Source organism: Saccostrea echinata, unplaced genomic scaffold (assembly GCF_033153115.1).
Source record: "Saccostrea echinata isolate AGI-Se365-2 ecotype Australia unplaced genomic scaffold, CSIRO_AGI_Sech_v1 ptg000030l, whole genome shotgun sequence".
Classification (NCBI taxonomy): domain Eukaryota; kingdom Metazoa; phylum Mollusca; class Bivalvia; order Ostreida; family Ostreidae; genus Saccostrea; species Saccostrea echinata.
Window position 1 is genome coordinate 11392995 of NW_026889779.1, and position 27987 is coordinate 11420981.

Consider the following 27987-nt stretch of genomic DNA (forward strand, 5'->3'; position numbering starts at 1 on the left):
GGCTCGCAACGAAACGTTTCCACGAACACAGGCGTAAAATCAATTAGGTCCATCACTGAACAATATGAAGAACCGCTGTTTGTGAATATGGAAGCGGACATGATTATTTGCTGTTTTCGGTATCAGAAACATAAAGTAGACTATCATTGGTTAATGGTCCCAACTTGTGTCTATAGTTTCAACGGATTGGTGGAAATTAACTACGACACATTATTCAGCAAATGTGTATGATTGTCAGAGAATGGATTTCAATTGATTTTTCAAAGTGTAAACTTACTATTTATCAAAAATGCGATGCTCATAGACAATAATGATAATACTGGAGCCAAACGTCTATACATCTTTAAAACTGTGATAGTTTTCTACCTTGTTTGATGTGACATATCAGTAATGAAGCCTACATTAGCCTTCACTGGGTACCTTTTTACACTTCTAACTCATCTTTTGGAATCAAATGGACAAACAAACGTAGTCAAAATTGGTAAGTACCTATTCAAATTCATTTTATAGTGCTCATCTCTATTTTTGTTTTATAAAGACACTTTTATTTGAACAAAAGGAATGAGCAAGATCCTTAAGTAATAGTTCTAAATTTTGTTAATAAATTCAGATAACCAATCCCACTTTTTAATGTCTATATTTAATAATTAGCCTGAAGGACATGAAAGATAGCGTTTAGAGATGGCAATATTAATAATTCTCCCATTACGTTACAAATCGACGTTAGTGGACGATGTCATATTGAGACAAAAATGATACTCACCAACAAGCCCACTCACAGACACAATCAGTTTTATATCGATTTCCACTCCACTTCAAATAAATTTATTTACATTTAAGCCCAACAAAATATCCAATATATTTGGTAGCGAGGATTCGATTTGGATTCTCCAGGGCCGAGAATTATAGCTACTGCTTGAAATAACTCAAAACTCGTTATGGGTTTTTTTTTCAAAGCAAGGGAAAATCTAGATAAAATTACCTAACTGAGCTTTTTTTTTTGGAAATGTAGCTTGTAATATGAGGAGAATGTAAAAGCACTATGGCCTGTTACTATCCCCTTAAACTCAAGTTCGGATAGCATTTTGATTAAAGGCATTTTTTTTTTCAAATCGCATGTTTAAAAGTTGAAGCTAAATATTCCACACACTACATTTAATATATTTTAAAAAATTATAAATCACGAGTTATAAACACTCAAATTAGGACATATTATGGTTGAAAAAGTCTTTTAAAAGTCTATTAAAACAGATAATCTAACGTTCATTATAAAAAAAATAGCAATTAAATAAATGTTGTCACGTTTTAAAAATCATGTGAGTAAAAGGATTTGGAATTTCGAATGTTAACTATTATTCTCTGTTTAATTTTTGAGATCCAGTGTACAAGTTTTCTTTGGAATCTTTATAAAAAGCATATTTCAACACTTGAAGTACTCATAAAGACAAAAACATATTTCTTTCAGGATTCATAATTCACCAGGATTTTGAGGACTCTACAAAGTTATGGAGTGCCATACAATACAAGATGAGGAAAATGGGGGCTTCGACTGACAGGACCTGGGTGCAAATACAAGCATTAGAAGGAACTGATTACATATTTGACACGGAAGACATCGTCAAGCTTCACAAGGAGGGTATGAAAAGAATACAGAATATTGAATGGTCCACATACACACTCACTTAGTTTATGAATGAACTGTAGTAACATATATCAAGATGCTCAAGCAAATAATAGGAAGACAAAGCCGAGTCTAAAAGAAACTTGAGGCAGAGCGGTACTACAATTTCCGGTATTCTAACTAAAAGTAATTAATCTTTCGTTTTCAGGCTAAATTCCTGTTATATCAGCTTTTTTGCTTTCTCACTTTTCTCATAAAGTCTTTAATTCGCTAACACTAGCAAATAGTGTGACACATTTATTTGATTTCTGTAGTGTATTTTACAAACATGTAAATAATTCAGAGCGTTGGTTTTCTGTGAAAGTAGCATGATCAAAACTTCATTAAAGTCGGCCACATTTGGTTTTTTGACATATATTTAAAAATCTGTACTTCAACAATAAGGCATAGTCTATTTTCAGTTTGTAAAAAGGTCGCAGAAGGAGCACAAGCGCTAGTGTTTGTTGGAACAGCCAAGTCAGCGGCAGAAATGAACTCAATAGCAGAAAGAATTTCTGTTCCTGTTCTTATGCCTTTGTCAACAAAAAATCAAAAAACTCCAAGCGATTTTGTCGTTTCCTTAAAACCGTCCCTGAATAAACCTATCATAGAAGTCATCAAGAAAAATGGCTGGAACCGAGTCTTTTATCTTTTCGACTCCGAAGAAGGTTCGAGACAATTTGAATTATATCAAATCTATAATGAACTTGGAGTTCTTACAGATCAAGAGGAAATTATTGATTTTAAAAAAAAAATTAAAAAAAAAACAGAGTATATGCTTTGAGAGATCCAAAAAATTCACTCTAATGAAAGAATTCATTTTTTTCTTCACAAGGTCTTCTACGTTTACAATCATTTCTCGAAGACATTGCAGAGATACAGTTTGTAAATGAAGTCATCATTGAATCCCGGCGAATAACTAACATATCTGATAGTTACGAGTTATTGCGTACAGTGGACAGACAGTACCTAAATTGTTCTAGTCTTTATCCATGTCCCTGCCCTAGACCAATCATCCTGGATCTATCTACTCAGGCTGCTTTCAACCAAACTCGTAAGCAGGTATCTGATAGCACTATTGCAACCCTTAATGTCAAAATGGAACTTAAAGGATTAATATGTTAAAAAAAACAAAAACAAAAACAAAAAAAAACAAAACAAAGTTTTGTCTTTACACAAAGGATTTCAACACAGTTGTTAGCTTTCCCTACAATGAACAAATAATTTCATATCTTGAATCAGCAGATTGCATTCAGGTTGAAATTTGTATAATAAATAAGACACGTTAACGTAAAATTAAATATGTGTCGTAACGTATGCAAATTGATTATATAGATATAAAATATATTAAGCATTATTGCTGTTGTATAGCCCTCTTTTTTAAATATATTTAGTTATTTTTTTTAATTGTTTAACATTAATATAAGTAAATAATTCTAGTAGCTCTACTGTAACTGGCATTAACGGATATGCACTCCCGATCAACCAGCCACTCCCGTTTTACCGTATACCATACCTGATTAGATATTCCCCATTCACAGAATGAACATTACAAATTTGCAGCCTTGACATTAATAAACAAAGTTATATGAATGAAATTGTCATTTAATCAAATAAATGACGAAAACAGACAAAATATAAAACACAATACAAATATTTAATTGGCTGAGATATAAAGTCAAGCAAACAATGTTTAAGGACATACGCAACGTAGTTTGAACTTTATTGTCATTTTCCTTGAAGTTGAAGAGTTCCAATGATTAAAGGAAATGTGTGCTACATTTTAATGTCAATATATTATGCTGTTGCACACTTTTTCTAAAACAAGTTTGGATAAACAAAACATCTAGAATATATGTTAAGTAATTTTTGTATATTTTTCTTTGAATTATACAAGAATTTTCATCAATTGATATTTTTTCAAAATCTCTGGTAATGCATGTTGATTTTTTTTTTTTTTTTGCCTATGAACATCTGATGGCAATATAATCTTAAATTAAGAATATCTTGAAAAATTATCAGTAGGTAAGGTACATTGCGTATGTCCTTAAATCTGACTAGATTCAATTAGAGAACATGACGACTAGTCATATTATAGAAATCCCAGCCAATACAACTTCAAGAAAGCTAACTACAATAACTAACAATAAATCTTACAAATCATAATTGTAAAAAATTAGGGCAAAAAAGGTGGTGCACAAAAGAGCATTAAACACGGTAGTAATGTGTTGTACAAAATTCAAACAAGTATGAGATGTAAAATAAATTGGGTGGTTGAGGGGTAGAGGCAGTTGTTGCAAAAATTGAACTCTCAATCGTGATGGCGATTACAAAACAATAATAACAATACATCTTATTTCTGATTGGTCAATTCAAAAAGCTGGGGTCCCCAATGAGATAACTAAAGAACAAGGAGGCATTTAAGGGATAATGAATATAAATACAAAATTTTATATATAAAACAATTTATTGTGCCAATAAATGTTTATTCTGCTTCATGTGAATATAAGAACAGGTCGGCTAATAAAAGAGCACAATTAGTGCACATCGGACTTTCAACACTTTGTTGGAAAACTTGATCTCTGCATGCATGTAGATGTTGTCAATGAGGAATCCAGCATCTTTTTTATATCAACTTCAAGGTACTTGTGTGTAGAATCAGAAAGATTTTTAATAAAGTTATTTTGCTGATGACCAATCACGAGATATGAAATTTTTTTACTTCCATTCGAAGAATCAGTTGTTCTATGATACCAAAAAGCCTAGTTTTAATATATCGTGAGGAATGGTGTGTAGAGTGTAGAAAAGTCACACTTTTTGATGTTACTGACTTTTGGGAAACAAAATGAGATTTTAAATTTTCTAAAAGTTCTTTGGAGCTTTTGAGAATCTACATTTGATTTAAACCACTTCTCAAATATGTTGTAGCAGAATGCGTCTGAAGTTTCTCCTTTAGAGCAGTTAATATTTTTGTGAGGAGTAAAGATAGGGATGATAGAACATTTGCTGGAACTGGCAATATATCTTTGATTGTAAGGATGTTTATGAAGTTTAGGAATCCAGTATAGGTATAGGGTAGATCGAACACATCATCGTTCCCTAACAACCTGTTGTTACTTCAACGTCTTACGCATGTAGTTTCATATACATGCGCTCGGCACATTGAAGTGAAAGTTGCGGGTCTTCGGATGAGACCTTAAAAACCGAGGCCCCGTGTCACGACAGGCGTTGGCACGATAAAGATCCCTCACTGCTCAATGGCCCTGAGTGCCGAGTAAAGGTCAAAATTTGAAGCCCTTCACTGGTATTTGGTGACGTCTCTATATGAGTGAAAAATTCTCGAATGGGACGTAAAACAATATACAATCAATCAATCAATCATATACATGTATTCCTCAAGACATTTTAACAGATTTCAAGAAAACCTAAGTTTTCTAGCCTATCTTGAATATGGTCAAAGAAGAAAATCGCTATCAACATAGTAACAACATAATTAAGCTGCAGATTGACATGCGTGTCGCATGTCTATATAATCTTCAGAAAAATAACTTGCCTAAAGAAGGCAGAAGTATGTTCTCATATATACGTGTGCAATTTTTCTTTTTGGAATCGGTTTCGGCTGATCATGGTAGATTGCATGCGAGGCATCCGGAAAATGTAACAATACTTTGTTTACTATGTAATGACATCTTTATGTATATTTATCAGAACATGTTAAGTACTAAGAAACATTTTTAATGCGTTTACTAAAGAGATGAATTTAATTTTTGAGAATTCATGAGGACATGAACTACGACGCTTCACACCGGCATATATTACTTTATTCTTTTATTAGGTAATTTACAGTAAATTAGCAAAACCCATTAGAACCGGTTAAACATGTGTTTAGAAGAACATTCCATTTTTTTGAGATAGGATATGATTTTTCTCCAACATGTTGTTTGTTTTCCATCCCATTGCCGAAGACTTTGGAATAGGAAACACAATTCACACATTTATAAAATATAATAAAAATCATGAAGAATCCTATATTCTTGTAGTAAAAACATATTAAGAAATATAAACAGATTAATGAAAGTTTTATGTGATAAGTTGATTTTTACTTCTTTGACATGAATGATTACAGATTATTGACGTCGGCATGAATAGAGAACAATACCATTATATTCTCGCAAACCTGGTAAGTATATATAAGTCTGTTTTAAAATGTCGTTTGGGTATATGTGTTATAAAACAATTTTAATGAAGTGGACCATTCACACTCTAATATTTTCTAATATAATTTAAAATTTGTTAATTTTCTTCTTTTCAATAATATTTTTCCTCTTTTTTATGATACAGGGAGCAGATGAGTTAGATCTCTCTTCTTTTAAGTATGGTGGAATGAATGTTACTGGATTTTCTATCAAGGATCCAACTTACGAAAAAAATATACAGCAGAGTGACTGTTATTCATTTAGTGGCCTTTGTCCAATTAATGTGAGTATACTATTGACAAGAGCGACTGTTATTCATTTAGCCTTTGCCGTATTAATGTGACTGTAGTACGGGCCAGAACGACTATTATCCATTTAGTGGCATTAGTCCTATGAAGGTACATTGTAAGTATAAAGAGCGACTGTTATTCATTTCAATACCTTAACCCCTGTATAAGTTAATATAGGCATTTTTGTCTTTATGTAGTTTAACAGACTTTGATAAATACATGTAAATATGAGTAAATTATCGACTGCCATTCAAGATTTTGCCAAAGGTCAAGATGTCCAAAAATTTATTTTTACAATAGCTCAAAAACTATGTGAGGTATAAAGTTAAAACTTTTTTTATAGTTTATAAATATATCATTGATTAACAGATAGAAAGTATCACTTGAAAACAAATATTTAAAGAAAATGTTTTTTGAGAAAAAAAAATTGAAAAAAATTGCATATTTAAAAAAAAATGCACCTGCTTAATTCTGTACTTTTAGTGAAAACCGTCATTGCAGAAATAATATATGTTTATCAATGAAAGGCAAGTTGGACGTGAATGGTCTCTGAAAGGCTGTTATTGAAAGCATTACAGGTAATAAGACAAGACCCCTATAAAATCTGCCATTTGCGATGTACTTTCGGTTTCAAATCTTAACATTGGACAAAATGAACAGGGAAAACAACTATCCAGAGGCTATCGAAGTCCAACTTGCCCTTCATTGATAAACATATATTGTTTCTGCAATGATGACTTTCACTAAAAGTGCGGAATTAATAAGGTGTATTTTTTTTAAAAAATATTTGCATTTTTTAAAAAAGAATTTTTCTCGATAAATATTTTTTTAGTATTTGTTATCAAGTGATACTTTCTATCTGTCAATCAATGATATATTTATAAACTGTAAAAGTTTTAGCTTTATAAGGCCAAAGTTTTTTTTTCACTTGGTTTACGATTCCGCCGACCCTAATTTTCACAAATCATGAAAATAAAAATAATGTCTTTTTCCGACATATTTTTCCGGATTTTTCTCAGCTGAACTGGTGGGTTTTAAATTTTAGAATGCATCTTAGTCAAATAAGCGCTTACAAATATATGAGACCTTTACAAACATTTAGGTGACCGTAAATAAACACATGTGCTAACCAAAAATGGCGGCTCTGTCATGTAACAAGGTAATTCCTCACTGAAAGCAATGACACACACTTAAAGAACTTTTTCTGCATGGAAAAGTGAATAAAATCTTGGATAAATGATCCCTTTCTCCAATTGCAATGTCTCAATTGGCTAAATTCATACCGTAATATTGGAGAGTGTATGCCCAACCCTGATCGACCTAGCAGACACGTATACACCTATAGATAATAAGGATTTATCAGTGCCTTCTCAGGGGCCGAAGTTCGGCCCATTCCCAATTGAAAATGAGTTCAGTTTTTCCCAATTTGGCAGTATTTTTTCTCAATTGGTGAACAATGCTTTTATTTTTAATTATCTTGGGAAAACACTAAGTAAAATTGTCAGATTGTCTGTAATTTTAACTCATTTAGCAAAGCTACAGTCATAACACATGTTTAAAAACACTGTAAAAACGTCGCCAACTTTTAATCCGAATTTCCTCTGTTTTTCTAAAAATGATGATATTGTGTAATTATATAGATTTATTAAGTTATTTCCACCTACTCATTTGATCTGCGAGTTAATGGTAAGGACTTTAGGCATTATTTCAGTTAGAAAAATATATTTTCAATGCATTAATACATATTAAAAGAGGACTTTTAGAAAATGCGTACTTAGTATAATTTTTTGCAGGAGGTTTATAATCTCCAGAAACAGATACTATAATGATCTAAATTGAAATCTCATACACACATGTACATGTACTACCCAAGTTGTATAAATGCTTTATACTCATTGAAGTCCATTTTACTTTTATTAGTCTATTATTCATAATTAATTTTGTACGAATAAGATGGATCATATTTAATTGTCATTTGGTTGCCCAAATTAGAGTTCGTGCTGAAATGTTAAATGAATTACCCCTGAGTACATGATTTAAGCAACATTTTAAAAAAAAAATTGCAATTTCATCAAACAGCCGATAATTTTTTCCCAATTCCCCAAAAATGGTGTTTCCCAAAATAGGCTGATAAATCCATGGATAATAGTTAGGCCAGTTTAGTGTTGAGAGATACATCTTAATAGTTGAAGCAACGTTGACTGGTATTTCACTGGATAAATTCAAATGTGTATAAAACATTTGTTACTTTATAGAAGTAAATTCAATATACAAATCTTTGCAAATTTCATACTCAATTGAGATTAAAGTCCTTTGAATTACTAATAAATAATGAGCATTGCCTACTGTACAGGTACATAACAAACATTTAAAGAGGGACTTGATTGAGAAATTATTAGGCTTTTTTGCCGCAGGTTGAACATTAAATTTGATAGCTGCATGATCAAATTATTATAACCTTTATTTCAACGTCAATTACTTTTAATATTGTTAAACACTTCAATTGTATTTTTCTTCAATCTAAATTTAACTTGAATTTGGATCCTTATTTCTAGTTTGTGGGGATACCAAGATTTATAACACATCACATATCACTGAAGAGCACAAAATGTTGAACATCATGAACCAAGCACTGATTGACAAACAAAAATCAGAACTATATGTAAATGAAAATGACATTCAGTCTAAAGTTAGAAATGAATAAAAATTAAATAAAAAGAGTTATGTGATCTAGACAATAAAACTTAAAAGTACTATTGACGTGTATTATTTATATTAAAATAAACATTGCTGTTATTTTATAATGAAATTGTTGAATCCAAAATTATTTTTATTTTTATTTTTCGACCACCCAATGCATTTTTTTGAGACAGAAAATCGTAAACCAAAAAAAATAAAAACTTTGGCCTAAACCACATAGTTTTGGAGCTATTGTAAAAATAAAATTTTGAACATGTTGACCTTTGGAAAAACCTTAATGGAATTTTTCACACGTCAAAATAATTTTGACTGGTGTTATTGAAATAGTCTTCTCCAATAAACATTACAGATATCGATGACCGTTGTTCATTGATTGGAATTGTCATTTCTTGAGTATACATTTGACTGTCAATTGGTAAATATTGATAAAAAGATAATCGGGAAATTTGCATGCATATTAGGCACTTGACTTTTCACAAGGCGAAATTTTACATACAGTTGTAAATACCGAGAAATCAACACACTTAACTTTCAAAGAGATATCACTGAGAAAACAGTGAAAAATGTAAATATATAAAAATTAAGAGACAGTGGCTTTAACAATAACTGTGTATCTGCATATTTGTTTCATCAACAGCATAAACATTCTTTGATTATGGACACGTTGGAGTTTCTAAGTCGTGCAGTAAATAGCCCGGGATTTACACTAAATAATCACCAGTCTTTACCATCCAGCAATAGTTGTGACGTTTCTGGTTTGCAGAAAACATATGGAAGGATTTTCCTACGTATAATTAAAGGCGTAAGTTAGAGTGATATTTTCTTCATTAAAAAATAGAAGAACATGTATTCAAGTCAAAATTATTGCACTATTCCTGTGTTTTGCTACAATAGCATTGATACGCTTAAAAATAAATCAGGTGTCTTAATAAGAAAATACATTTTAATTGCCGAGTTCTAACTTCATCAGTCTTTACTAATATTCCTTTTACAAGTGGACATATTTTTTCATATTCAAAGAATGGGTTGTCTAAAGAGTGATGAATATACGAGTAAATAGTGTCCAGTTTGAATAGTTTTCTAAAATTTGATAAAATATTTGCGTATGAGTCATAATTACAATATAAAAGACAATGCTTGATTTTGATGATACCGTTATCAAACTGGGATTCAAAAATATATCAAAGAGGAATAACATATTTTTAGACAAAAGTGAAAAGTCCTATCAGCACCGGAACAGGAACTTTAGCACTTGATGCGCAAGGAAAGAGAAAGGATTACATGCTAGAAGTCAAATTCTTTACTTTCAACTCTTCGAAATTTGAGAAGGTATTGTCTGATCACCATAGACATTATAGGAAAAATAATGGAGACTTTAACTAATAAAGTCTTTTACAATTAATAAAACATTAGATAAAGACGTATGTAGTTGGACGAAAGACAATCGGAAGCATTTCTGACCAGCATTAAGGATTTTGACTTATGCGAAATAGGTTTTTCATGTGCACTCTTTAGAAAAAAATGTGAGTCAAAATCTTTTGTTTTACAGGTAGGAATTTGGCAAGAATCAGGATTATCGACGAAACTGGATTACTGTAATCCTTCTAAGGATCCCATAACCAGGGACAACCAGACTTGGATTATTACCACAATAGTCGTAGGATATCCTTTATTGAGTTGTATATAATTAAAACAAGGCTATAAATAGTTGAAAAGTTTTGGGCTAAGGGCACCAAGTTAATTTTATGTATTGTAAATTAAACTTTTAGAAATATAAATGGTTTTGACCAAATCGGCCAAGGAGTCTATCTATTTGATATAAATAAAATATTTGATTCTGTCTAGGGCGAACCTTTTGTGCAAGAATTAAAGTTGAAAGAGGGCAACGCAGTTGCACAACAGGGTGTAGCCATGATCAATGGAAAATTGTACGAGGGCTTTTGTATAGAGGTAGCAGAGAAAATAAAGGAAAGATATGAACGACTGGAAGGAAAAGGCCCTGGGACTTTTAATTATAAATTTAAGTTAGTTGATGATACAAACTTTGGCAGTCCAAACAGAGACAATGGGACATGGAATGGAATGATAGGCGAATTATTGACAGGGGTATGTAAAAAAAAAAAGGGAAAAGCTTTAAAAATTATTAATAAGTGTTCAGCTTTTTGTGTCCAAATTTAACTTTTGCCATCATCTAGTGTGAATCATTTTTTGTCCGACATCTGAATCTCAATTTTTCGAAAATTTTACATTTTGTTGACATAAAGTTTATAACAGGAAAGGAGAAATATATAACTGGACCGGGAATCGAAGCAGAGACCCCTATTTCACTAGTTAGGTGTTCTAATAACATGTAAACCAAGTTCTGTTTGCTCCTGGCAGGTTTTTCACTTGCAAGTCGGGGGGGGGGGGTTCCACGGCACCAAATTTTATATCCAAACTATTTAAAGTTAAAAAAAAAAAAGATAGCAGTGAATAAGATAATTACTTTGCATAACCGAATTTGTTTCGCAGCGAGTTGTCTAAATTTTCCATTGAAATTATAATGGGTTTCTCTTTGTATAACTTTGTTAACAGTTTTGATGAAAAATTCACTTTAACATAATTTTTGTTTAAAATATAACGGATAGATAAGCATTGGCGAAAAATAAAAGCAAATATTAATCCCCTTTCAGTGACAGAGATTAAAACTAAAAGTTAAGAACAGTTTAGGAGGAATATTGATAAAAACACAAGTTAAGTGAACTGACTAGTTCTTCTTCTTACAGTTATAATTTAATTGTAATTTATTTTGTAGTCACAAAATTTATACAGGGAAACTAAATTAATGGGCAGTAATTATGCATTTACATTGTTCGATACTTAAATGTATTTTAAAATTCTCCTAATTTGTATTTTACAGAAAGCTGATTTAGCTCTAGCCTCTTTAACTATCACTCGAGCCAGACAAAGAGTGGTGGACTTTACAAAACCTTTTATGAAAATTGGTATCAGCATCATGATTAAGAAGCCTGACAAACAAAAACCTGGCGTTTTTTCCTTCATGGAGCCCCTAGACTCCATGGTGTGGGTTTGTGTCAGTCTTGCTTTTACAGGCGTCAGTCTTGTTCTTTTCTTTGTCGGACGATGGAGCCCATATGAATGGCGGGCTGAGGCGACAAGAAAGGAAATTTCAGTGACAAACGCTTTCACTCTGTCTAATACTTTGTGGTTTTCTTTGGGAGCACTGATGCAGCAAGGTTCTGATATTTTCCCAAGGTTAGTTGGTGATACATTTAGTGCAAGAATATATGTTGTCTAGATGGGGTACAATGATATCATTCACTGAAGCTGCAATTTGCACTCTCCCTTTTTAAGCAAGTTACTCACTTTTTCATTGTGCAGTGTTTATTAAAACCATTAATGCACCTTTAGCGTTATATAAAGCACATTTCTATATCAATGTACTCTATTGGACAACAAATAGACAAATATATGATTTCCAAAATCTAAATAAACATAGAGTTGTTATAAATGAGAAACCAGTGCATAAAATAGCTATCACTGAGAAAGTATCAGACCTTGGTTGCATCTAAAAGCCCAAAGCATTTTGGTTTAGCATTATTTTTAATATTGGTGGTGCAGATCAATTTCAGGTCGGATTGTTGGTAGCGCTTGGTGGTTTTTCACTCTCATCCTGATTTCCTCGTATACCGCTAACCTTGCCGCCTTTTTAACAATAGAAAGACTCATTCCCCCTATACAGGGCGTGGAGGATCTAGTTAAAAACAAAGATGTGGAGTATGGAACTTATAAAGGCGGATCTACTGAAGCCTTTTTTGAGGTACTCTACATGTTTAGAATCAAAGAAAAATCAATGGTTAATCTTTTTATTTCACATAAAATTTTTATAAAGAAATTTTTATCAACAAATGATAAATCTGGTCAAATGCAACATCATCGCGTTTAACACTTTAGTTTCAGATGTAATGTAAGAGATACTTGACTACCTTTAAGTTGAAATTTAGACTTTTTTTATTCCTCACACAATTGTAACCGATTTGGAATATTTTAAAACCGTTTAAAATTCATACTTTAGAGCAGAATGGTTTCTAGTGCCTTTAATGTAAAAATTAGAACATATGCAGATTCCAATTAATGTGATTTGCAACAAAAGTTGCATCACCTTAAAATACCTCATTTTTACAGCTTAAGGAGGCTGGGGGGTCAACAAATTAACCATCAGTTATAACTTAATTTTCTAGATATGATATCTTAAGCTGTCAACTATCATTTGGCAAAGAAAAATTTCATATATTTTAGTTTTAAAATTTGATCATTTTGTTATAACTTTACATGGAGCTCTTCTTCTAAAGGAGATCAATATAGTCTGAAAATGGCCACAACCCCCAGCCCTCTTAACTGAGCTTTTTCTTTTTTTTTTCGATTAATATTTGTCCGTCGTCTGTCTGTCTGCTGTCCGTCGTCTTTTATTTTTTTCACATTTTTGACTTTTTTCTTTAAAACCAATGGACCATTTTCAACAAAACCTGCCCAAAAATATCCTAGGATGAAAGGGATTCAAGTTAGCCAATGAAGAACCACGCTCAGTTTCAAGGGAAGATATTTTAGGAATAGCGAAAATAGTGTTGTGTTGTTTTTAAATCCTCTCAAGAACCAGAAAAGACAAAACTTTGTGAAAGCTTCCTTACATTCGAGATTGTTTACATCACGTCTTCGGGGGATAGGGTAGAGTGGGGCCACAAAAAGCGTTTTACTTGAAATATTATATATAGGAAAAATATTTTTAAAAGATTTCGAAGCCATGAATAGATATAATATGCTAGCATATTTAGGAAGTAAAATTAAACTTAACCTTTGCGAAATGATGGAGTCACAAAAAGCGATCAATTAGTTGCTTAGAATATATATTCAAATATCCTCTTCAAATACCACAGGGACACAAAAATTCAAATTGATATCAACCATCCAATTGAATTCAAATTTATATTTATTCAGATCATGCCTCTTAGGACTATAGTGGAACTGAAATGGATTCCAAGTTTTACATGGGAATTAATAGAAAATGTAGCAGGGTTACATCATATCATAGTCGGTGATTTTTTGCCATGTTCACATATTTATATTGTTTGTAGATTTTTTTGAGATCGATCACTTTTGTTATCTTCACCTTTTTCTTTGAGATACAAACATTCCCAGTCGTGTGTATTTTTAAATATTTTCAAATTTTGGAACAATGGGGTTAGAATGGGGGCAAAATTTTATATAATACAGACATACAGGAAGAAAACCCACAAAACAGAATGGCGACGTTTGTTATACTGATATTCAGCATCCTTGTGTGGTGTGGATTCATGTCTGATTAAGTTCTTACCCCTAGCACGTAGGTGGTCCCACAATTTTGGGTCAAATGTTTAAAGATAATATAGAGGGAAACAATCTTTTAAAAACTCTTCTGAAGAACAGCAGGATCAAGGTGACTCGGGTGAGCCTTGGGGCCCATGGATATTTTTGATAGTGACTTATAAAGAATGAATACAGAATTCGAATAGTTATAAGATAGAAATATAAACTAGGGATAATTTTCTATGGCTCGGGTAACACACAGAAATCTTTGTTTGTTATTTTCCTGCAGATGTCACAGGTGCCTATATACAATCAAATGTATGAATATATGAAGGCAAATGAGAAAAAAGTTATGGTAAAATCAGATGAGGAGGGATATGCTAGAGTACGCCAGTCCAAAGGTGATTACGCCTATCTAGTGGAATCACCAAAAAACGACTACCAGAATCAGAAGAAGCCATGTAATACCATGAAAGTGGGAGAAAATTTAGATCATAAAGGTTATGGAATAGCAACAGCACCAAACTCAGCCCTAAGGTATATAACACTGGAACAAAATGACGTACTCTCAAGACAATTTAGACACAAATGAGCAATCTTAAAGTCACCTGACATCAAGGCACATGTAGTAATTATTATTTATTTAACACTAATTTCATTGGTTTTTCATGATCTTGAGAGTAGTTTTAAATATATTAGGTTAAATCTTTTTAAACAATATATTACCCGAAAAGCAAGTTCGCATTATTTAACTTAAAAAAATATTTTTTTGCATATCATAAACACTAAAAATGTTTCGTGCATGTATGTGACCTCTTCTTTTAAATTAAGAAGAGCTAATTAAGTTTCCGGTTATATTGCTATGCAATTTTACTCACCGGTCTAATATATGATGTGGGTTTTCGAATCAGTCGTTATTATCGGATATTGTAACACACTGCATAGTGGGGAGTCTGTATTTTTATAACAGAGTATGTAATTTTTGATATAAAAAGGAGGAATCATTTAATTGTTAACACTTCAGAAAGGATCTGAATCTCGTCGTGCTGATGCTGAGGGAAGAAGGGGAGCTACATAAGTCGTTATTATCGGATATTGTAACACACTGCATAGTGGGGAGTCTTTATTTTTATAACAGAGTATGTAATTTTTGATATAAAAAGGAGGAATCATTTAATTGTTAACACTTCAGAAAGGATCTGAATCTCGTCGTGCTGATGCTGAGGGAAGAAGGGGAGCTACATAAACTACAAAGAAAATGGTGGTTTGATAAAGGGGAGTGTGGTACAATGGACTCAAAGGTATGTTTAAAACAAAATATATACATTTTGGTATCTCTCTATTATAAACATACTGAGAGCAAATATCTTCATACCTGTATGAAGTTTTTCGAAGGTCATAGGTCATTACGTGATCTAATCAAACAGCGCAGTAATATCTACATAAAAAGACTTACTCTACTTAGCAATATAGCATGTTTTTCATGCATAAAAATGTACAAAATACCCAAGTAAAATAATAATCATTTTATTTACAATGTAAACGAGTAATTAATACAGTTCTTGATCGATTTTACATAGAGAATAGAAAACTACGTGTTATAAATTTCATGTCTGAGCTGCATAGTCTCAACGTTTACCCTTATTTTTCTTGTAGACCTCTGAATGCTATATTTTTTCCCCATTAAACTTTACTCACAATAAATTTGAAAATCTGTTGGAAAATATCAATGTAATGCAATCACGCCACAAACAGCTGACAAACACTGCACTTCGGAAGTTCGGTAGGCACACCTCCATCATCGAGATCGTAGTCTTAACAATGTAAGCTGCTGCCTGTGTCTCCGTGTCAACATCATAATAAATATGCCTTATTGAAATCATAGATTTTATGTTTCTGATCAAATTTTAAGTTTGATTCCAAGTTAACTGGTCCGGACAAGTGTCTCCATCCATCCCTTTCCGACCGAAAAATTCCTCAAACTTTTTATTATCAAATATGGGACGTGTTTCTTGTGTTTTTTTTAACATCGAATATGGGTTCTCACGAATACAAAAAATCCCAGACACCAATATGCTCACTATAATTGATCACAAGTAGCCTTTCACAGAATATTCCCTTCAAAACAGAATCCTTTGCCAGATGAATTTGAAGCGTAACCGCTTTTCAAGCCGATTTACACCTTGCGTAATTTGTCAAAATCTACGACGAACAGTTACTGCAATATTTATATTCGATTGTCCGTCTCAAATGTATATATAAGTAATAAATAACAAGTTTAAAAACTTCACTGGGAAATGAAGTGGGTCGGTACGTGATCAAATCTTCTGAGAAGGCCTTCGGCCTTCACAGGATTTGATCACGTGACCGACCCACTTCATTTCCCAGAGAAGTTTTTAAACTTTTATTTATTTCTTAATTAAAAGGCAAAGTCCCTGTAAAAACAATCCAATAAGTCACCAGCATCTGTCTCTGTTTCGAAATAGTTAGGTTATCTGTTCATAATGAAACTTATTGGACAGTTATTTTCAACTTACTGGATAGTACCGGATAAAACAAAAAAGAAAATTTCAAACAAAAGCAAGTTTTTAATATAAAAAAAAAGGACTGTAACAAGTAAAACATGAATTTTATGGAATTCCGACTATTCCCAACACATTTTAAATTTTAGATTCACAATTCACATCTACACATAAATTTTAAGGACTCCCAATTGCATTTTTTTTTTTTAGATTCATGCCCTGTTCACACGGAGAGTTCAATTCGAATTAAACGTAAGTTACTGCGAATTAAATTTGATCCGAATTCACGCGGAGAATTTAATGCGACTTAGTTTAATTCGGATTAGTTTACTGCGCATTAAATTACTTCGCATTTGCTCCGTGTGAACGCTAAGCGAAGATGATTCGAATTAAATTTTGATGCATGCGTAAGGGCAGAATTAAGTCACAGGCCACATGTCGATGGTCAAATATTGGTACTTGTGCTATTTTTGAGTGGAAAACAAAGGAAAATTATGTTAATCACTAAAATGTGTACAGACACTATGACAATATGTCAAATGTATCTACTCTGAACAATATGACTGATTTGTAAATGACGTCATAATAGCTTCACTGAATAGCCATGTTGTAGAAATAAAATTATAATTCGCATTAGTTTACTTCGCATTAGCTGTCGTGTGAGCGCAATTTAATTGGCATTAGTTTAATTCGCATCATTTTACTTCGCATTAATTTACTGCGAATTAAACTCTCCGTGTGAACAGGGCATCAGAATTTTGATTTAATTCCCTTGGCCATGATCTTTTGTTACTGCACATCAAAGGAATTTTTTCATAGTTTATGAGTGAATTTAAAAAAAATGACCAAACGCATATTTATCAACCCACACTTAAAAACAGGCAATGAAAATAGATTTCTATGTCTCAGCATATGTCTTTAGATAGTGTCTAAATACCTGCCTAATATCTCATTGATATCTCAATTAACAAAAAAGTTATGCCCAAAAATGAGGCTAAAATTGTCAAGAGTGCAACACCTTTTTGTGACATTTTGAAATTTCAATATTTTTTGGAGATCTGTGAAATAAATAATAATGCTTTATGTTGAAAAAAAAGACTTTTCTGATAATATTCAAAGTATCGATCTTTAAATGTGGACTGTAGTAACTTTTGTTTAATCAAGCTGTGGTCATGGCTGATGTTTAAAAAATGTTATACCATGTCAGGAGTGCAACAGAAAAAATGTAGTGTTGCCAAAAAACATTAATTGTATAATTCTGAAAGAAAATTAAGACAAAAAAGAATTTTCGAAGTGTAAAACAATAACTGATATACATTTTAAAGCTTAAAAATGTTAATATATAAATCACAAACAGCATTAATGAGAGTCAAGTATATGTGCATAACCAATAATGTCTGGAGCGCAACATTTGATGTTTTGCTCCCAAGCATGAAAAAACTATTATCATTATATGATTTTCTGATTTTTATTTTGGAAAATAAAGACACAAAGAACATTTTTACCAAATAGATTTATCAATTATAGGATCTGTCTGTGCTTCAGATCTATATTTCTATGGTCAGGAGTGCAAGACATTTTTTTAAAGATTCAAGTTGTATGACGAAAACACTTCTAATCATGCTTAGAAGTATTCATTAATTAATAATGATCTTTTTGTATAATTTAATACTAAATTATTGACAGTTTTATTATTAAAATCCTTCAATTTTCAATTTTATCAATTCAGATGTGTTTTTATCATTTTTGTGATTTTTTTTGATGAATGTTAAAAATAAACACACTAAAAAATTGTCATAAAATTCAAGTAATTCCTCCTCAACTTCACTGAAACAACAGAACAAGTTCTTATGTAATTTTCACTTCACAATTCTACTTTAAACGCCCCAATGCTTTTGGTCAGGAGTGCAACAAATATGTTAGAATTATGAATCATCCAATAAGAATAGAAATAAAGAAAAAAATGATAAGTAGAATTTTTCTGGTGGATTACTGTGTTTGTCCTCTATAGGAAAATATGCTATAAAATATATTTTATCTTCTAAATATACATTTAAGCTAGTTTTTTGGCATAAGTAGGGAATAATTCCAGATAAAATGCGAATTTAAAATACTTTCATCTGTTTTAATTTTGAATTGTTGGACTATAAATATTGCACAATTTCATAACAACTTCATGTTGCCTACACTTTATGAATTTTTGTATTCTAAGGTTTTAATTTTAAATTTTACTGCAGTCAGGAGTGCAACAAAACTGCTTTATAATTACCATTGCTTTTTAACTACCTTTACTAAAAAATAAGATGAAAAAAAAATGTTTGAAACTATTTGATGTTCAAAACATTATGTCAATCAACAACTTACAGAAATTTTACAGTCAATTCAGGGAATAGTTTTCATCATTTCACATATATTTTTAGATACAATTTATATATATATTACACTTTGCAAATAATCATGTTTTAAGGTCTTCAAAATATGAAAAACCTGTCATAAACGATGAAAAATATCGAAACGACAAATTGATTACAAAGTAAGAATGGGTTATTGTGTGTTATAATTTTTAAAACAATTTTAAATAAAATACATATCAGATGCCAGGAGTGCAACACAATAATATAACACAGGGTCACTTCAAAATCTAGTATTTTTTATAAGAGATAAAAATTCTTTTTTGGCTTAGATTTAAAGAATTGACTTGAACGGACAAAAAAGTGAATATCGGGAAATTTTATTGCTTCATGTTTTTTTCATATTAAAACGTTTCAAACCAGAATTGAAAAAATAATGTAAAATAACAATCAAAAAGCCAAATTTTTGTCACATATACAAGAGAAGATGCTCAATCAAGGTCTAGATTTAATCATTTATACCCCTTTTACCATTTTGAAGCATAAAAACTATAATTTCTTGTGATTATGTATTTTAGAAAGTCTTTTAAGGTGTAATGATATTTTCTTTTTTCAAAAGAAATTTTACTAATAAAAATTCTGAAACTTTTTAATCCAATTGTCTAGTCTATTGCAACTTCAGGATTTTAAACTAGAATGCATGTGCAGTATGATGATATAAGTGAAAAATATGTCATAAGTAGTTGAATTTTTTTTAATTCACCCTCATATGAATTTCACTGTATCTACAGGCACTTTACATAAAGGTCTAAACCAAAAGAACAATCTGCGATTAGTTTCCATATATCTTTAGACAGTCCATTTTGTTTCATATCTTCTACTTAGTATATATTTTTGATACAGAAGAATTATGGAATTTTTTCATGATTTCTACATTTTGACTGGCGTGAACCATTAAATTTCCTCATCAGATATATCCAAAAAGCCATCTCTAATACACTGAAATTTGGTTTCATAGCATTTTTTTTGTTTTAATACATGTATACAGCATTTTACTTAGAACAATCTCTGCATTTAGACCTTCAATTCTGACTGAATTCTTTTCTAAAAAATGTTCTCAACACCACACCAGGGGAAGACATGTTTATGAAAAAAAAAAGTCCAGATAACGAACAGTAATTGATCTTAAAAAAAAGCAACAACAAAAAAAAAAAAAAAAACAAAAAACAAAAACAAACCAAAAAAAAACAAAACACTATAAATCTGTGAACAGGGCATAAAGCATGGACCCATGGAAATTCCAGCGGTAGGATTAGGTGCCTATCATACCCTGTCGATCGGTCACAGGTAGACTGAATATTCCGTAGTCAAAGTAAAGTCTAGAAAACAAAGGCCTAATATGTCAGTCAAAATACGACCCTTTTATAGGTTATATGTTTGCCAACAAGGTAATTATAACGACCATAAAATTTATGAAACGCTGACTAAAATGAGATTGTTGTAACGCGTTGCAACATCAACAAATCTGTCAATTGGTTTAAACTAATTGTTCTAATTGGGAAAGTAACTGAACATGAAATTAATGAACCTAGGATATAAGCCTCAAACTGTACATTCTTTTGATCTCGGCCCTATGACCCTCGACCAGTTCTTTATCTCACAGAATGTATAGTTTTTGCCTTATATCCTTTAGTGAAATTTAATGAAATAAGGATTTATATTATTTACATATTATAGTTTATCATATAATCAAAGTATCATTTTTCATATTTCTTGAAATGAAATAAATATTTCCATATGAATGTTTCTGAATGTTTTCTGAAAGATACGCTTTGCTTTTTTAATATAGTGTACAAATCAACAGGTATTAACACAATACCATTGAAATAGAAATATATATTCCTTTGAAGTATTAATAAATTTAGCAATCACAAAACACAACATCGGTTACAATCGAATAGAACGTTTTAATAAAATCATGTCTACTGTCTGTTAAGCCTCAAAAACATGAGAACATATCTTTGAAGTTTGAATTAAAAAATAAATATCAGTCAATAATTAAATACAATATTGAAGACGATTAAAATTACATACATATGAAACACATTTTCTTCTAGAAATCAATAAAAATCCTCCTTGAATGTTGGAGTGTGAATTAACATTTTTGTTTGCATGCATTATGGATGTTTTGATTTGGAATTTCCGTTTCGGTGTCCTGGTAGATGCATAAAATCGAGCAGTCTTGATCTGTTCATAAAAAGTTTTTATTTTGCATGTTTTTATCTTTACTCTAAAGTCATAAAGAATGGAATTTTCTCAGCTCTGGTAAATCCAACCTCCTCTATTTAATGGAAGGAACATTTTTGTGTTTCAGCTCTTATTCATAATTCTTCTGTTAAGTCTAAGTTTATGAATGAAAATTTGGATTATCTCCCTTCACAATATTGTCTTTTTGAATGTTAACATTTATCAGGTCTGGACGAATTCCAAATATGGAAGTCAAGAACGATAACCATGAATTGCTAGAAATACACAGAATAAACAATGTGCTAATCCTTCTGACCAATCAGATTACAGCATTGAGACAAACCCTTGAGCAAATAAATAAAACACGTGGTTTTAAAGATTTTTGCTCAAAAGATTTTTTTAGAACAAACTTTTTGTAAACTTTTTGCAAATTTAGGAATGATATAGTATATTTGACAATGCTACCGTGAACAAACACGACTTGAAAGCTTAAAATAAATTCTAAGTGGGATTAAAAATCTGTCACTAAGAGGTAGCAATCCCAAAAGTTTAACTTGTGCTAAGAAATTTAATATAAATACGGCAGATTTTCAGTTTTTAGAGTCTGACGTGAAAATCGCAGTACAGTTAAGGTGCCAAATGGAAATATCGGCGAATTTTTGAGATAGAAAATACATTTTTTACAAGGTCGAGCGATTCTTTTTAGGACTTTCTTATTATCGGACAAATGTAACGTGGTTTGAAAACTACATGTTGAGAACGATTAGATTTTTTATTTAGACTTGTCACGTGATGTGGCAGTCACGTGAACTTAGCAAATATATCTGCAGTATTGAGATCATCTATAAATTCAAATATTGCAAGGGCATAACCAAGTTAAAAATCTAAGTTTAATTTATAATAATTTGCAACATCATTTGTAGTTTGTAGAAAGTGCTGCGAACCTATTTAGATTCTACTATCTAATTGCTAAAATTACATTTGTTAGACCGTATGTTGAATATTTTGCTGGTCAGGTACATTAAATATAGACATAATTAATTAATTTGCAAGATTTCATCAGGTTCGCAGCACTTTTCAAATATCTTTATACTTCTTGAGTTAATGTGTAAAAGCTTGTCATGATTCATTGAGGGTATGCCCTTGCAATATATCGATTTATTACGACCCTTTTATTACCCTTCAATGAATCTGCATACAAATATACGGCAGTATCGCTTGTCTAGGGAATGTACGGGGAGTATATGAATAAAATCATAAAATAGACAGCGCATCCAAGTTAATGGCCTTTTATATATCTGCAAATAATATTTTATTTAATTACAAAATACATTTTTCATTGTATAAAATATAACTTGATCCGCCTCTCACTGCATACAAACTGCGTCAAATTTTCCGATATGACGTCACATTGACAAGTGCATTGCGATCAGTGAATTGTTAAAATATTGCTGTGTAGGATTTACCCAACGACAAAAATACATGCAATAGTAAGTATTGATGTAGTTTAAAGCTATTCAACAGTTTACAATAGCAAATCATTTCATTTTGTGGTAATTTGAAGAACTTATATTTTTGAGTGATGTCATAGTAAGCATTTCCCGTAAAAATTAGGCCCCGCCTCCTAATTGTAGCCTTAACTGTGCTGCGATGTTTTCGTATTGGAAATTGGAAACAGTCTTAATTTTTATGCCCCCGTATCGAAGATTTGGGGGTGTGTAGTTATTGCCCTGTCCGTCCGTCTGTCTGTTTGTCCGCAAAAACTTTAACATCGTCCATAACTTTTGATTGGTTGGAGCTATGGCTTTCATATTTCACATGTGTGTTTCTTGTGACAAGACCTTTCCTTGGGTACCATCTATATTTGACATTTTGACCTTGACCTTGGACCTAGTTTTGCAAAATTTTACCGAACATTAACCTTGGCCATAACTTTTGAGTAGTTGGTGCTAGGGCTTTCATACTTCACATGTGTAATTCTTTTGACAAGGCCTTTCTTTTGACACCAACAACTTTGACCTTGACCTAGGAAATTAACCTACTTTTGAAAAACTTTAACCTTAACCATTACTTTTGAACAGTTGGTGCTAGGGCTTTCATACTTCACATATGCAATCCTTGTGACAAGACCTTCCTTTGGATATCAACAATCTTGACCCCTTGACCTTTACCTAGGAGTTGACCTACTTTTGAAAAAAAAACTTGAACCTTCGCCATAACTTTTGAATGGTTAGTGCTAGGGCTTTCATACTTCTTATATATAATTCTTATGACAAGATCCTCATTTGGATACCAATAACTTTGAGCATTTGACCTTGACCTAGGAGTTTGACCTACTTTTGAAAAGCTTTAACCTTTGCCATAACTTTTGAAAGGTTAGTGCTAGGGCTTTCATGCTTCACATATGTAATCCTTGTGACACGACCTTCCTTTGGATACCAGCAACGTTGAACTTGATCTAGGAGTTTGATCTTCTTTTGAAAAACTTAAACCTTGGCTATAACTTTTGAACAGTTGGTCCTAGGGCTTTCATACTTCACATATGTAATCCTTGTGACAAGACCTTCCTTTGGATACCAACAACGTTGACGTTTTGACCTTGACCTAGGAGTTTGATTTTCTTTTTGGAAAACTTAAACCTTGGCCAAAACTTTTGAACAGTTGTGTGCTAGGGCTTTCATATTTAACTTGTGTATTTCTAGTGAGAAGGCTTTTCCTTGGGCACCATTAATTTTGAAAATTTGACCTTGACCTTGATTTTTGACTTTCTTTTGAAAAACTTTAACCTTTTCCATATCTATTCAATGGTTGCTGCTAGGCCTTTCATATTTCAAAGGTATATTCCTTGAGACAAGACCTTACTTTGAGTACCAACAAATGTTAATTTGCATTTGAGAAAGTTTAATCTTTGCTATAAGTTGCCATACGGGGCATCAATGTTTCACAAACACATCTTGTTTCCTGAGTGTTTATTACAAAATCGTCCATGCAGTTTCTGGTATGCGAGATAAGATATGGTGATAAAAAGCATTCATGTACATCCCTTTTTCTCCACGTTTTTACCTTCCCTTAGGTCCATTTAAAGTGTATATAACATGGTATTTGACGCTTATGAAACCCGTGTTATTTTAAAACTACATGCAGTCTAAACTATGAATACTTGTGTGCACTAGATCTATACGGATGGAAACTACGCGTTACTGATGAAAATCGGACGGCTAATCAAAATTATAGTATGTTCTGGTAAATGTTATAATAATTGTACTTGATAATAACTTGATGATGTGATCTATTCCTCCGTAAACAATCGCATTGTTACTTGCATTATTTTTTTTCTTTTCCTAGATGAAAATGTTAAGTTTGTTCAAGATAAATATGTAGGGAATACCTTATTCTTCCAAACTTTTCATCTTACTTCTAAAGATTTTTGGTCAAAAAAATCTTTTTGATGGAAAAAACAAAAGCATGTGTTCTCTTTTTGTTCCTTTAAAATATATTTTTAGGTGTGTAGAAATGCGGTTTTCTGATTGTGCAGAAATATATTTACGTGTATATGATGTATATTTATAGCAACTTTCAGTTCTCGTTCTTGACTTCCATATTTTGAAATCGTCTAGACCTGTTTATTTGTAAAACTGTTCAACAATGTTTATAAAACTCAGGAAAATTTCAACCGTTTCATCAAAAGGCATCAGAAAGTTGGAAACTCAAGATGTTGAAATGTATACACGTCTTGCAAAAATAAAAAACAGAATACCCACAGAAATATCATATATATATATATATATATATATATATATATATATATATATATATATATATATATATATATATTTCCAATGATAAAAATCAAGATTTACAAGACTCAAAAAATCATTTAATAATCAGTTAAATTTATTATTCGAGTCATGTGAATCTTGATTTTTTTCATTGGATATATCAGTAAATTACTGTACCAAAAGTTGGTTTTCTTTATATATATATATATATATATATATATATATATATATATATATATATATATATATATATATATATATATATATATATATATATATATATATATATCGTATCTTGCACTATTTGTGACGTTTAAAATTATAGATTATTGAAATTCTCTTTAGAATAATTGACAATGTCTTACAATCTTAATAGGAACAAACTCATTAATCAAAAGAACTTTTTATTGACATGGTTCGATTTTTGAAATGGAGTTGAAGTTTCTATGGACTTATCCAAAATTGGGAATATGTTTAGAACTGTGTACTGTCAAAAATCTACATTTAGCTATTGAAGTTTATTTCATTAATTTTTTCTTTATTTTTTCATCAATTCATTAGGACACTTCGAAGAACGCTCTTACTCTGAGCAACGTATCAGGAATATTTCATATACTGATTGGCGGACTTGTTCTTTCTATGTTGGTATCACTTGTTGAATACTCCGTACATCGGCTGCGTAAACAACACAAACTAAGATTTCAAAAGGTAAACCGTATTAGAATAGTCGTGATATAACAAAGAAAAACTTTCAAGATTTTGCAAGGATTAGGAAAGAATAAGGCATGTTGGGTTTAATTAATTTCTATATACTGTACTTAATATCAATCTAAACCCGACAGGTATCCTCAAGGTGTCGTTATTTTTTTTTTTCATTTATCTAATACAGCAAACAGATGCTCCTAGGCCTGCGATTAAGATTGAAAAAAAGCATCCTCTGGAGGTACTGAAAGCAGCTGGTTACACTGGCATCTGTGATGAGGCAAACGCTGTAAGCTTTATTGCTATACTTCTACAGATAATTAATCTTATGATATTTATGTAATTCTGAAAAAAAGATAGAAATCATACAACAAAATTTAACACAGAGATTGCAGTTCAGATAAATATTCAAAATATCGGATATCACATTTAACTTTGTTTTCTTTTCAACCTAAAAAAAATATAAATATATATTAATATACTAGAAACGTTAATTGTAGTTTGTTTTTTATCAAATTAAAATAAGTATGTATTAATCTAGAAACATTAATCATAGAATGCTATGCTGTTATACTATAGTAGTCAGGCCCAAACACCATAAACTGAGAACAGACAAGTCAAAATTTATCTTTTGAATACCTTGATATTTATGCAACAAACTGTTTAAATGTGATAATAACATACGAACACGATGATTTTTTTTCTCCAAAAGTTATAGTGCTGAGAAACTGGAAATTTGAACTTAAAGGTGATATTCATGGAAATGGTATACATGACTTCTACATGTATGCGATACCTAGAATTGTTAATTGATGGGCTCTGGGCTTTATCGAAGAAAAAAAATTAGAGTTGCACGAGCAAATGTCCCTTGGCCAAAATTTCTAATTACTTAGAAAATGGGGCATTCACAGAATACATGACGTCCTTTCTTTGAAAAGTAAAACAGTATAAAATATGATAACATATATACACAGTAACTGTATATATTTAAATGATTTAATATATATACTTCTTCCGTCATCTGTTGGTCTTCATGCTGAGAATATAACTAGAATTTCGAAAAAGAATTATTTTCTTAAAATTTCAGAAAAATGCTTTAATTTGCAACCGAATTAGTAACCAAATATTTTTTTGAAAAGGAGATGTTCAACTACGACAATGAGATTATCTAATATATCAATTCTAGAGTTATTTGATATACTGTGAATATCAATGGAATATCAAGTAATATATTCATCCTTATAGGCTTTTTTCGCAAAATTACAGTCAAATAATATAAAAGTTCGAGTTGTAATTGTATTTAATTTTTTTTTTTGCCTTTCAGTATATATTTAATCCTCCAGAACAACTCACAACATTTGAAAGCGGTAAAAACACAGAACTTTGAAGATAATCAAAACTGTTGGAGTAAAGTAGTAGTAAACACATTTATCCCATCTCTTATGACTTCATGATTTCAATCCAGATTTGTGTACATAGAGAGTAGATTAGTAACTCAACAAATATTATTTTCTGTTCATTGAATATATTTGTGCAATTGAGGTACGAAAAGGCTGAATATATGTACGTCTTTTCTTAAAGTATTACTATTTAATTTATTGGCCGAATTGAAATATATATAATCATTTTATTTACCATATGTTTTACTTAACACTAACTGTATTCATGTTCATGGTATCATTTGTATATATTTCAGTATTTTTACACTGTTATTTATTGAACGTATTTGTACTAAGCCACATGTACTTTATAAAAAATGTATTGCTTTGAATAGAATGAGAATTTTTATGTTTGCGACATATTTCAGTCCCAGATATTTTGAAGAAAAAAAATAAACAGCCATTAATAAGAATATCAAATGCATTAATCGAATCTTGAATCCAATTTATATTTCAAGGCATCTGAATTTGATGCCGCCATTAATAGTATATAAATTAACTTTGCATTTTTCAGTATACTTAGACCAGAACGTGTTTTATTTCTATCACCGCTGTCTATAATCAGAAATCTAGGTATTCCATCATGATGTCATCGCAAAGACAAGCGTTTATCCGCTGATGAATTTGCCGTTCTTGTTTTATTGCTTTGATGGATAATCATTAAAGGCTGAATCTGTAGTTTGCTTTTTTCCCCTGATCGCTGATTACTTTTGTTTGACTGATGTAGTTGACAGATTCAATAAACTGGTCAATATGTT

The 27987-nt window shown here is 31.2% G+C and overlaps 1 protein-coding gene across 1 annotated transcript; it reads left to right on the forward strand.

Moving 5' to 3' along the window:
• The first annotated feature begins 142 nt into the window (after positions 1–142).
• Positions 143–27987, forward strand: LOC133197301 (glutamate receptor 2-like). The gene is made up of 17 exons (XM_061333261.1): positions 143–481; positions 1466–1636; positions 2083–2328; positions 2496–2722; positions 5787–5840; positions 6002–6139; positions 9484–9648; positions 10053–10175; positions 10396–10503; positions 10692–10952; positions 11746–12101; positions 12468–12666; positions 14479–14726; positions 15382–15490; positions 25650–25796; positions 25978–26079; positions 27115–27987. The coding sequence occupies exons 1-17, from the start codon at positions 391–393 to the stop codon at positions 27175–27177; spliced, it is 2808 nt and encodes a 935-aa protein (XP_061189245.1). The 5' UTR covers positions 143–390; the 3' UTR covers positions 27178–27987.

Coding starts and splice junctions, on each gene's coding strand:
- LOC133197301 (XM_061333261.1), top strand. CDS start 391: ATGAAGCCTACATTAGCCTTCACTGGGTACCTTTTTACACTTCTAACT. Junction 5,841..6,001: donor ATTATATTCTCGCAAACCTG/GTAAGTATATAT, acceptor TTTATGATACAG/GGAGCAGATGAGTTAGATCT. Junction 15,491..25,649: donor GTGGTACAATGGACTCAAAG/GTATGTTTAAAA, acceptor TCAATTCATTAG/GACACTTCGAAGAACGCTCT.